This window comes from Thermobia domestica, chromosome 1 (assembly GCF_964235325.1).
Source record: "Thermobia domestica chromosome 1, izTheDome1.hap1.1, whole genome shotgun sequence".
NCBI classification, from domain to species: Eukaryota; Metazoa; Arthropoda; class Insecta; order Zygentoma; family Lepismatidae; genus Thermobia; species Thermobia domestica.
This window is the reverse complement of record NC_137454.1, coordinates 243,880,065-243,892,718: the sequence shown is the minus strand read 5'-3', so window position 1 is coordinate 243,892,718 and position 12,654 is coordinate 243,880,065. Positions and strand designations below refer to the sequence as shown.

At 36.0% G+C, this 12,654-nt stretch overlaps 1 protein-coding gene across 2 annotated transcripts in view; it reads right to left on the bottom strand.

Annotated features, from left to right (window-relative positions):
* DCTN4-p62 (dynactin subunit 4) overlaps positions 1-12,654 on the bottom strand; it is a 59,451-nt gene that overhangs the window by 43,946 nt on the left and 2,851 nt on the right. For both annotated transcript variants that reach the window (XM_081771644.1, XM_081771650.1), the window contains exon 2: positions 11,031-11,101. In XM_081771644.1, the coding sequence (XP_081627770.1) occupies positions 11,031-11,101 (71 nt within the window). The remainder of the gene's footprint in view (positions 1-11,030; positions 11,102-12,654) is intronic.

Sequence of the window (12,654 nt, the reverse complement as noted above, 5' to 3'; positions counted from 1 at the left end):
TAATTATTGAAATTTATTATCCCGTACCCGGGCATCGACCTCTCCCCCCTTGAGTACTTTCGTTTTCTTTTCTTAGTTTCCAAACTAGATAGTGATGGAAATTAATTGATGCCTCAGAATTTAGCGCATTCTGCGAAGGGGAGCTATCGGTGAGGTTTGGCCATAGAAATCACCGATCCAAAATTCAGTTTATTTAATTTTTTTATTATTTTGGCAAATCATTAGTCAGAGATATCTTAGCTATTACTTTTACTCTAGTTTCATTACTGTCCTTGAACCTTCTTAGTTCTTCTGAGGGGTCGAATATTTTTTTTTCCTTACTTAGAGATTTAAAAATTGGGGACGCAGTTACCTGGTCCCTTCCCCCTCTCCTTTTATCCTGCTGGTCTGGGCCGGATACGGGGATCGGATTTCAATCTTACAAGCAAATTCTTGTAAGATTGGGATCTGATGGACACAGAACTTGCATCCTTGGCAGCAGGGCCTCCCTCCTAGTTTACGTATTTATGTAAACCACCCTCTTTCGGCATATGTGAATATTTTGGCTATGAGTTGTTATATATTTAAATTCGATCACTCTTCTGTGTAGTGAGTAGTACTTTAATCTTTCTCCTTTCGTTGGCGCCGCTTTCTCTCTCTTGTCTCTTTCTTACTTCAAGATTTTTTTTTTAATTTTCAACCTTCACCCCCCCCCCCCCCGATTTTGAACTTGTTGTTTATGATTTATTTAACGTACAACTCTGATCTGAAATTACCGGCTGAGACGTTGCAAGACACGATTCATGGATAAAGTAGATAATGATTGGGTCCTCCATCACATTTTGACCTATCGCCGAAATGAACAAAGACTTCGTAGTTGACGACATTTCGATTACGTTCTTTCACCGTCGTCTCTCTTAAGTTTTTTTTTAATCCATTGGTCACTTTCCTTTCTGTTTTGGTTTTCGTTTACCTTGTAGTTAACCTGGGCCCAGAAATTGTATTTTAGGTTATCTAATTATATCTTTAGGAATGCTCTGTGTCACGTGCCTGCCTACCAAAGTTTTTTTTTTTTCATTATTTAAGCACGAATTGATTATATAAAAGTAAAAATTCATAGATGCGCGGTATCAGGTAAAAATCAATTCTTTTTTATGTAATGTCGGAAGTCATTTGTTTTCTTGTACTTGCAACCTTTTCAAAAATTATTGTTGGGGTGATTAATTTAAATGTGTGCGCATTTATTATAAATATATATATATAGAGAGAGAAATGAATACGTCGAAATGTATATGTACTTAGTATATGAATATGATTTTAAAGTAAAAGTATGATATTAAATGTATTATATGAATATATGTAAGAGCGCTCGTGTCTGTCCCCCCAAACGTGTATTGGTAGCTATAGTTTACCAGTAAGTTTTCTGACAAATATGGGAATGTAGATTTTGTCAAGAATACCGCCGTGCACTCAAGTAATTTTCCTTTTCTTCTGAATCGATGTAAATGATAACCTCTGTAATTATGTAATGGCATGTATTAAAAGTAACGGCAGGTCTAAACGTAACCCACATAATAACGAATATTACCTCTGAACTACCAACCTAAAACCATTGTGGAAAGTGTACCTTGAATCCTTCTCACCTGCATATGTATCCTGTGACTTGACCAGTTTTTTTTTTCTATCCTCAATTTAAACCATCACACTCCGTACACCTGTGGAAGATCGTTGTAAATCCGAACCATGTATACATATATACAAAAGTTGATCTAAAGGAAAGGTCTCATGACGTGTCCCAGTGTTGAACAAATAAGTAACTTGAAATTACTCAGTTAATAAATTCGTGAATGGACTGTCTAAGAGGAGAAACATCCTCTGGCGTAAGTGATTTTTTCGAAATCCCTAGATGGGTATAAACATTGCAGTGTGCGAGTGCAGATATAAACTGCGAAGAGTTACAAACTAAATATAGTCGATGAATGGTTTTTGTAAACCAATAGTTATATATGTATAGAGATATATATATAAATACAACCTAAGTTATATGGAGCGAAATGTTCTGGACACTACGAGTAGTGCGTGATTTGTGATTTAAACGCTCAAAATTATTAATATTTTATTGCTCAATGTGAGGTAGAGACTCATATAAGTCTTAATACACCTAAAAGTTTTTTCTTTCTTTCCTCTTTGTCCATTTTTTTTTTAAAAAGTGAAATAAGTGTCTCCTTTGCGTATGTCGCAAGTCATAATTTTGCTTTAGCATGCCTAAGATATAATACATGTAATTAATTTTTTTCCCCATTTGTCAATATGATTGAATATATAAAAATTTACTAAAATATAACACTATGTACTCTATTAATATATAACCAAGAACTTGTGCTTTTAAGATTTTCTTTGTAATTAATTTTCCTTTTCACTATGAATGTAATAAACTATTTGTATCTTTGTAGTTAGTTGGTTTCCTTTAAACATATATATACTGTCCTGAGTGAGTGAGCGTGTGAATGCATGATAGATTTAATTTAAGTAATTTTAGTGATATCGTTTGTCATATTAACATCTGTAATATATGTGTCATGTTTTAATATATGTGTTAAGGTAAATAACCTAGGTCATGAAGGACCGCTACTAATGGTTTAAATCGGCTCTAGGAGTGAAACAAAAATAGCAGGATGAGCCTAAATACGACATCTTTCTTCCAGGAAGTTGAAATTCTTATTGATACGATACCTAAATTTATATTGAGTTTATAAGTTTGAATTTTTTTTTCTTTCTTCCTTGGCTAATTCATATGTGTGGTCGATCCTAGAGAACAGAGTTCAGATGCTGGATGGTTATCAATCACCGGTTGGAATAACAGTACAAAGAATGATTTCACTTTTCTCATTTCCAGATCTAGGTCTGGGCAACCCCACGATCGTGGTGCCTGGAGCTAGGTCTGGGTGGTATGAGGGAACATGTGTCTATTCCGAAGCATTCCAAAATTGATTAGTCGTTAATAACATTTAGAATGATTCATCTTTCGAGGACTTTCTCGACTTCTTACTATATTTCCGGAATTATCCAGTAATCTGTTTGTTATTAAAATACCCTATTTCTTTTTCTTTCTTCTTTTCCTACCTCCTTCTTTTACCCTTCTACTTTCTTCTCTTTCTTTTCTATTTCTGAATGAAAGAAAACGGAGTCATGACTGAGAGTAGTCGCTATTGGCACGGTCAATAAGTTGTTTAGATTCTTCGGGAGTCCGATATGGGATAATTAACAATAACAAGAAAGTTTATTGAAATTTACTTTATTGGAACATAATCAAGATTTCAATTAGTAGGTGATGTTTAGTAATCGCCCTCGTTAAAAGAGAATTAATTTTAGCGACTCCTCTCTTCTACATTGCTCATTTTTCTTCGTTTATATTATATTTTTTTTGTTATTCAATTCAATGTTCAATTATATTATATTCAATGTTCTCTGCTTTTATATAGGTAACGAACCTGCCAGAATGTTCACACATTTAGGTCGATGAAATGTACTACAATTGATAATGAAATGTTCCTAAGATCCAGGATTACTGAATTACAGATTGCACCAGAAAAACATTACTGCTAGGTCAGTTACACCTTACTTCACCAGTACTGACAAATTGGCAAGTTGCCACATTGGTACCCCAGGTGTCCCTCCCGACATGGTTACACGGAAATCACTGCAGACTCCAGGCTCATTCTTGGCCTAAGTTGATATCTGGCACACTTATACCGAACATATGGGGCTACCTTGGTACCCAATTTCAAAGAAATCAAATGGGCAGTTTCTGAGATACCACTGATCCAAAATTTTCCCGGGATTTCCTGAAAATGATCTTTGATTTTCAAATAAATGTTCTTGTCATATCTTGTAGCCTATTCTTTGCTCTTCAAAATGGTATATTATTTTTCGTTAGCACTAATTGAAGCTAACGAGATTCTACAAAAAATATCAAATTTGCAGGTTTTTAACCACAGTGTACTTAAACTAACCCATTTTTTTTTACCACCGTGTGCTCAAACTACAGGAGCTACAGAGTTAAAATTTGGTGCATGATCATCTCTCAGAGACCTACATGAACACCACGTTTCATCAAATTCTGAGACGACGAGGGTTTATTCCCTGAAAATTTGGTTGATTTCACATGGAATGGCTCTATAACAATGTAATGAATTAATTCTCAAAATACTAATTTTTGAAATATTTTACGATTATGATATAAACTTATATTTCAAAATTATGAATATGTAAAAAGATGACTCTTAATAAAAAATAATTCAGACGATATCAAATCACAAAGCTACAAAAATTCCAATGTTAGTATCGTCAAAACAACATGCTCATCTTATCACGAAAGTCCATATCTTGCATACATCATTGTTCTATAGCTTTTTAAAAATACATTATGTCACTACCTCCTTATACCTTCTTTAAAAGCGAAGACAAACGTCTCAGTTAAAAAAAAAAAAAAAAAAATCACTAAATGCCGTATGGCATAGCTAAAGGAGTTAGAATTTTTGGACGTTGTTCATAATTGAGATTTAAGTATGAAAGTAGTGATGTAATGTATTTTTTAAAAGTTAAAAGAATAATGATATAACAAATATAGACTCTTCTAATGAGATTTAATGTAACTAACACTGGAACCTCTGATTATAAGTTACTAAATGAGAAATAGTTTCCCAGATCAGTCCACCATATCGTTCATGGTGTTCTGAGGTTCAGCAAAGTATATGCGAGATGAATTCATCGGAAAAGATATAGACATGTCGATGTGTACAGGGAGCTTTAAGTCTGCATGAAATTCATAGTGAAGCATTTATGCATCGCATTGTCACTGATGATAAAAGTTGAGTTCAAATATCCACACCTTTGGACCCATCTAAACATGCACTAAGTGGATTGAAGATCCAGAATAACGTGGAAGTCCAGTGGTGGTTACGCATACGTCCATAATTTTTCTGTCTGCAGATGCACTGAATTAGGGAGGAAGAAGGACAACATGCGGAAAAATAGTTATTTTGATGCTCGTAATAAGTATTCAGCAAAAACATATTTCCGGTTATTTATTGAAAGTCTTGTACCTATTTTGACTTTTAGACAACGGCCAACACAAAAACTCGAGACTGATTACACTGTAGTTTAGAAAAATGTTCTCCACAGCCGTCAGAATCTCATACATATAATCAATAATCACAGCACATCATAATGTGAACAGCCGTATATAAAGATATAATCATTGATTCATGGGCTATAGTAGAACATCTTAAAATCAAGGTAGAGGGAATATATACATACCCACGCGTCTGAAAGTACAGAACGCAATAAGCGGATATTTACGCTGATGCTACATTATATATATATACAAAAAATCTAAAAACACTTCATACAGGACACGTTAAGTTTGGCCCTCCACCATTGTACAACACGTGTTGCGGTTGCCGATCGTTTGTTGTTTTCAATGTGTCAGGTGGACCTTCCTCTTCCGTCAGCAGTTCACCTGTGTGTGTCGTGGTGTGGTAAAACGGGCTACCTGACAAACTTCCATAGAGGCATGATCGTTGGTGCCCCTCTGGTTGGAGCTTCAGTGGTAACAGTGGCGAACATTGTGGGGGTATCGAAAGGCACTGTGTCGAATGTCACAAGGGCATACACAATTCATGGGCAAACGACGTCTGCAAAGCACAACAGTGATCGAAAGACAATCCTGTCAAAAAGCGACCGGAGGGCATTAAAACGGATTGTAGCAGATAAAAACAAGACCACTGCAATGAAAATTACGTCTAAACTCAATTCCGGCCTACAGATCCGGTTTAATTGAAAACAGTGCGACGGAAAATTCATAAAATGAAAATTCATGGCAGGGCCGCTATCGCCAAACCCCTGGTCACAGCAGTAAATGCGAAGAGGAATATCCAGTCGTGCAAGGACCACAAGGCGTGGACTCATGAGCGGTGGAAACACGTAATGTGGTCCGATGAATCGACTTTCACCTTGTTTCCAACAACCGGTCGTGTTTACGTATGGAGAACACCGTCGCAGGCCTATGATACAGACTTTTTTTTTAACATTCGCTCAGTCGCGTTACTCTTAGTCGGTTACCTATGATACAGACTGTCTGCTCCCAACTGTAAAGCATAGGGGTGATTCTGTTACAGTATGGGCAGTGATATAGTGGTTTTCTGCAGGTCCCATCATATCCCTGCATGGAATGATAAATGCCAAGGCGTATGAGGCCATTTTGGGGGACCAGGTTCTACCCATGGTCCAAATATTGTTCCCTGATGGTGATGGCATCTACCAAGATGATTTGGCACCCTGTCACGCTGCAAACACTGTGAAATCATGGTTTGAGGAGCATGACCAGGAGCTATCACACCTCCCCTGGGTCCCACAATCACCAGATCTGAACATCATTGAGCCATTGTGGTCTGAGTTAGAAAAGCGTGTTCGGTCACATTACCCTCCACCAGCATCCCTTAAGGAACTGGAGCATGTTTTGGAGGAACAATGATACAAAATTCCACACACCACCATATATATATATATATATATATATATATATATAGAGAGAGAGAGAGAGAGAGAGAGAGAGAGAGAGAGAGAGATGGCAAAATATCACTGTTTAGAAATAAGTCAATTTTAAGGTGGAAGTGCACGAATTAAAATGTAACATCTTCTCTCATCGTTAAGCTACCACGTTTTAAAGAGTACGAAAGTTATAAATAAATAGTTGAGTGCCCACTTGTTCATGAAATAGCGTCCATTAGTAAATACTACGAGAATGTATTTGGTTTGTCATCTCACTCGCAAAAAGTTACAATAGAATAAAAATAGCTAACTTCGTGTTACATTCGATTATTGTACATAATGATTATTTTCTCTGCTACTACGATCGAATAAAATCTGGTACTCTGGAGTGAAACGATGTAATTATACCTGTAATTATCCAAGAGTTCACACAGTGATACTTGTTAAACAATATGTAAGCACCGCATTTAAAAACCACGTCTTCTGCTCTACAGGTTTTCTGAATCTCATACAAAGAAAAATAATCATAGCAGTTCATAATGTGAACAGCCGTGAATTAATTTATAATCACAGATTCCTTGCCATCAGAACAGAAGGTTGTTAACTCAGTTTCGCAAAACAATTTATATTCATTATATTATGCTTCATATTACATTAGGCTATATATCTTAGTATATGTTTCATTCAATGTATCAATTTTTGAAACTTGTCCGGCTCTGTCTGCAAACTGCTATACAGCGCGAATTGATTTGATTTTAGGTTTAGAGTCCCTTTCAACAGCGCGGTTGTATAGACGTGGATCTACGTAGGATCGAAACATACAAGCTCCCACCGGGAACCGAACCCAGATTTCCCGCGCCAAAGACGCGTACGTTATCCACAGTCAAGGGAGCTCACAGGGTGAATTGGGATACAGAACATTTGAAAGTGCAGCGAAACTTTAGTATTAAGGACATAACCAGGGGCATACACTCATTTTTTTGAATAGTTTGAATGGAAAGCATTACAAAGATCTTTTCTACTTCTAATCGAGCAGAAACTAAACTTAAGTATTTCTATAATAATATAAAGGAACAAAAAAGTTAATATTCTTTGGATGGTATGCCTTTATTATAATATCATCGAAAGTACGAAAAAAAGTCTCAGACAGGGCACAAAAATAAAAAGACAAATTTAAAAATGACTGTTGCCAGTATCTCTTACGTACAAATTATGAGAGCCCCCTCCCCCCCTCCCCGGCCTTTGCTTTGGCAAAGAGATTACATCAGGGCATTAAATTTCAAACCCAGACAATTAGATTCAGGGCAATAGTTCTGAATCGGACAATTCATATACATGTTAAAAAATATCTTACATTAACACTTCACGTTTGTGTTACGTTCTCTCTCTGCACTAAGTATCAGCTGTCGATTACAGTTTTCGGATCAAAGTTCTTAAATAAAGGGCCATTGATGGAGATTGTCAGCAAATCATCTACGGTACGTGACGTTTGGGCGCAAGTTAAATTAAGAAGTCATTATGTTAGGCGCTGAGTACTAAGTTCGAATCAAGATATCACAAGGTGTCTACTGTAGTGGAAGTCCTTGAATTATACTGGATTTCGTTTCACATACTAGAAATATTGAAATTTGAAAATTCTAAAAACTGAATTAACAATTAAAGTTTGTAAATTTAAGTTTCAACCAAAGTTAAGTATGCTTTTTATTTGATAACTTTTTCAAGCCAAAGGTAAGTATAGACCAGACTAGATATGATTGACTGCATTACGTACATAGTAAGGCTATTCTATTAAAAAACTTCTACTGTAGTTATGCAATAAGTGTGAATGTCAAACACATTTCTAGCGGCTAAATGACCAATATATGTACACTTAACTATTATTTTTCACTTTGAAATCGTTCTTTCTTTCCTTTCGCCACTTTCTTTAGTGCAGATTAAATGCTTACAATGGGACGAAAAAAAATGTGTTAAGTTTTTATTTTTATATTGGAATGTTAATAAAAAAAAGTGATACCAGAAATACAGCATACTACAGTTCCCAAACTCAATGTCTTAGACACCCTGTATTAACAGCTTTACCTCAACTCGATTAGGATTTAGGAGTTTTAGATGTCTGGGCTCTCGGCATGTAAGACCATTTAGCCCGTCACGTTTGAGGGGACACACTATCCGGGGAAAGGAAAGGAAGGAAGGAAGTGGCCTGGACCTATAAATTAGGTACCACCCCGGCATTTGCCTGGTGTGAATGAGGAAAACCTCATTCAGGATGGCCGGCCTGAAAGAGCGTGTTACACTTTTTTGACCGAGTGCCCCTACCGGGAATCGAACCCTGGACCGCTCGCACAGAAGGCGAGAGAGTTAGCGACTACGCTGCACGGGGCCACTTCTCTTAACTCGAGTGCGCGGAATCTTTTATTGGTAGTTCTTTATTGGACTTAAGAGAAGAGAAGAGTTTGGCAAACTAATATGAAAGAAAGCAAATTTTAATATTCATAAGTATGTAATTATTAACTTTTTTAAAAAATACAAAAATTAAATCAATATGTTTTAATTAACATTAAGAAAATTATTAACAGTTCGTCTGATTCCTTCATTTCCTAGCTTTCTTAAAAATTAGATCAACATTAGATCAGAAGTACAAGAATCGTGAACAAGCGAAAAATCAATCCATGACGAGGTTAGGCAACAAATGCCACAAACACATTAAACTATTTAATTAAGATGAATAAATAAGATAGAAAATAGATAGATAAATGAGGTAAGATAAAGATAGAAGTGTAGGAAATGTATATATCTTGATTCGCGCTTAGTTTTCAGTGCCTAGCTTACTTTATATTTCGTAAATTGTGACTTTTACTATGTACCTCGCGCCCAAACGTCTGGCGCCTAAACGGCTTCGCGCCCAAACGTTCTGTCCCGATCATCCAGTTTGTCAGTCTTCAGTAAATTCCTGTAGGCAGTCTTATCTCTGTTGAGACTGCTGATGCCTCTCTAACATGAAGCAGTACTCAAAGGTAAAGCTGCACAAAGTGTGGCGATTGGAAGCAAATTTAGAAATTTCGTAATAAATTTTTGACTGTAAATCATTTTCAGTGTCAGACAGTTTCAGTGTCTATCAGGATGGGAAAGGAGAAGAGAATTACAACGTTGTGACGACTTCACTTTCATGTCCGTTGTGAAGACTTCACGTTCCGTGTTTTCTCTCATTTAGTGACAATTACTGTAGTACGAAACAAACTGCCCACCCTGTGAGTTTAAGCAGAAACCACTGATACTAAACACTGGTCGCCAGCTCTAAATTTCTAGTCGCCAGTGGCAACTAGCTACCGGAAATTTTGCCCCCTGGTCTTAGAAAACATGGTTTCCAAATAGTTTGGTTCCAAGTCGATTGTTATTTGTTGATCGTACCTGATGCGCTTCCACAGAACAGTTTAACAAATTGTACGTAGTTTTACACATGAAGAAATACTTCATTCCTTCGTACGAAATATTATCAAGAGAAAAAAAAAAGAATAACGGTAAGTAGTAAGTAATAACGGCGATAGCCTATTAGCACGAGGCGACGTGTTCAAAGATTACGAAAGAGAACATGATTTTGGCCATCAGAAGGCTGTGCAATGAAGCTGCCATACCTACTTTATTCACAAACACTAGTTATCACGATCCATATACAACCGAGTGCAAATCCGACTCTCATTCTCAACAGCATTCAAGGTAAATATGAAGAATCACTTGAGTAGGGTATCTTACTTTACCTCACATTGGCCTGTGTAACTATAATACAATTCGATTTATTACGTTTAGAAGCTCAACGCTGCATACAGTTTTTCTTCAAACTTTAAACTCATTATGGCAAGTAAATAATAATAATTCACCTATGCTATGTTCTAAATCAGTGTTTTTTTTTTTTTTTTTTTTAATTCTACCATCTTCTTCAGATTAAATACATCACAAATTGTAAACAATAAAATACTGATATAAAAGACAACCACTATTTCATTTCATTTAAATTCAGAAACTGTATGGTTTATCTTTCTTAATTAAATGGTATGACTAACCATGAAGTGTCAATGTGTATTATTCCATGCGAAGTAATTTCGATAGTATTCATTCACATTATACATAAGCCCAGGAGGCGTAATACTGGAGCAACTGACCATAAAGTTCAAAACAAATGGTAAAATCTACATGTGATTCTCTTATGTGATGTCTTGTGTTACATTTATCTAGTTTTTCATATTTCTTCAGTACATGTAAGTGGCACGATTGTAGGTCGGACAATATACGACCTTGTTTTATTTAACGTTAATCATGGCCCCATAACCATATTTGTTTAGCATACTCACAGACTCGTACTTGGAATGAAAGTAGCAGCGGATCTTGAAATTATTTCGTCCGGATAACACACTAGTACTATAAGGTCAGTCGTATCATTTAGTAACTGAGTGTACACTGTTCTACATGCTAAATAATGATCATAAACAATAAACCCTACACACCTATTTTTCTTCAGTCGGGCTTCAGCTGACGGCATATTTTCGAGACAATTGGGACAATAATGAGAATCAACCTGAAATAATGATAAAAAAAAGAAAAATATATATATACCAACACTTCTTACATAATTCGATACATTTATACAATAATATTAACTTTTTTAAAAGTAAAAGAAAAGAAAAGAATACTTTGACCGAGAATCGAGCCCGGATTCCCACATCACCATGCTCGTGCATTAACCACCATGTTACGAAGTCTGCTTCCTGATCAATTTACATACTTGAAGAACGAGAAATTCTTCCAACTTGTGACAAAGTTTACGTAACTATATTATCTACACAGATATTTTGAATCCCCTTGTACATTTCAAATCTAAATATGCAAAATTTAAAGGTTTTGTCAAGACTTGGTGTTACCGAAATACAGGGTGGCCCGAAAGTAGGTATACAGTGCCGTTATGATCAGCTGATTGAAATTTATACCATTTCTTATTGTTATCCATCAGGTAGACTTAGTTTCTTTATTATTTGTTCTTAATGTGTTTTTACTTACATCTTAAGTTCGGAAGAGCCGAAGCAAATAAACCTATAAACTAGAATGATATACTTTATCAAATCACGGGTGTATACCTACTTTTGGTCCACCCTGTAGTTCTCAATCTACAGCCTAACCTGGCATCAGTCAAAAGAAAAACGTAATTGAAATAAATGTTCAACTTAATTACTTAGCAATTAGATACTAAATAAGTAGTTAATCTATATTATTATTACATCCCTTTATATCCAACAACTTAATAATATTATAATTTTCTTCCATTTCTAGGAGAAATCTCCGATATACATGCAACTGTTGGTGAGATACCTAATGTATAAACGAAGTAGACCCTATAACAAATGTCCTCCTTTTACGTCCAACATTCACATTATGGATACCTTTAGTATATACACGTAAAGGATATAGTATACGACAGTGCCTCGTTACTTCCCGAGGACGCACGAAGTGCAGTCTTTTACAGATTATTCACTGAACATCTAGGAACTTAAAAATGGGGTAAAAAAGCGAGTGTCGTTCACTTTTGTGGTGGTACGACTATAAAGAACGACGTATGTATTTCACTTTTGGGATCGTACAACTTGTTTATTTTGATGCTCGGTGAACTCTCTTCAACTGTTTGAGAGTTGTATGCAGTAGTAGCAGGTCTACCGTGATTGATTACCGATTTTTGAAGGGTTGTTTTCAAGGGTTGTTTCGTGAAGGTTTGGGCTCATTCCGTAGAGGTTTTTCTGAGCTCGCGTTTTTTTTTTTTTTTTTTCTTTCTTTCGCTTATTGGTAATTTGCATTTTCGGGATTTTCTTGCGGGCCGTATAACGTCCTGCAGTTCTACACAGAGGTTCCGCCTACATGGGGGTGCCATTTTTGTTGTTTTGGTTCTGCGTATATTGACGGAGCTTGTGCTTTGTGTTCTGCAGGTGGCAGTACGGTAGGAAGAAGATGAAAATGGTGATATTTGAACGTGTAAGTAAGTAAAGTGCGTGGATCGTGAAGTAAATGTGCGATCTTAATGTTTTTTTATATTTGTGCTTTAAAATCTTGTATTGCAGATCTTGTATTGGAGATAATAAGTGA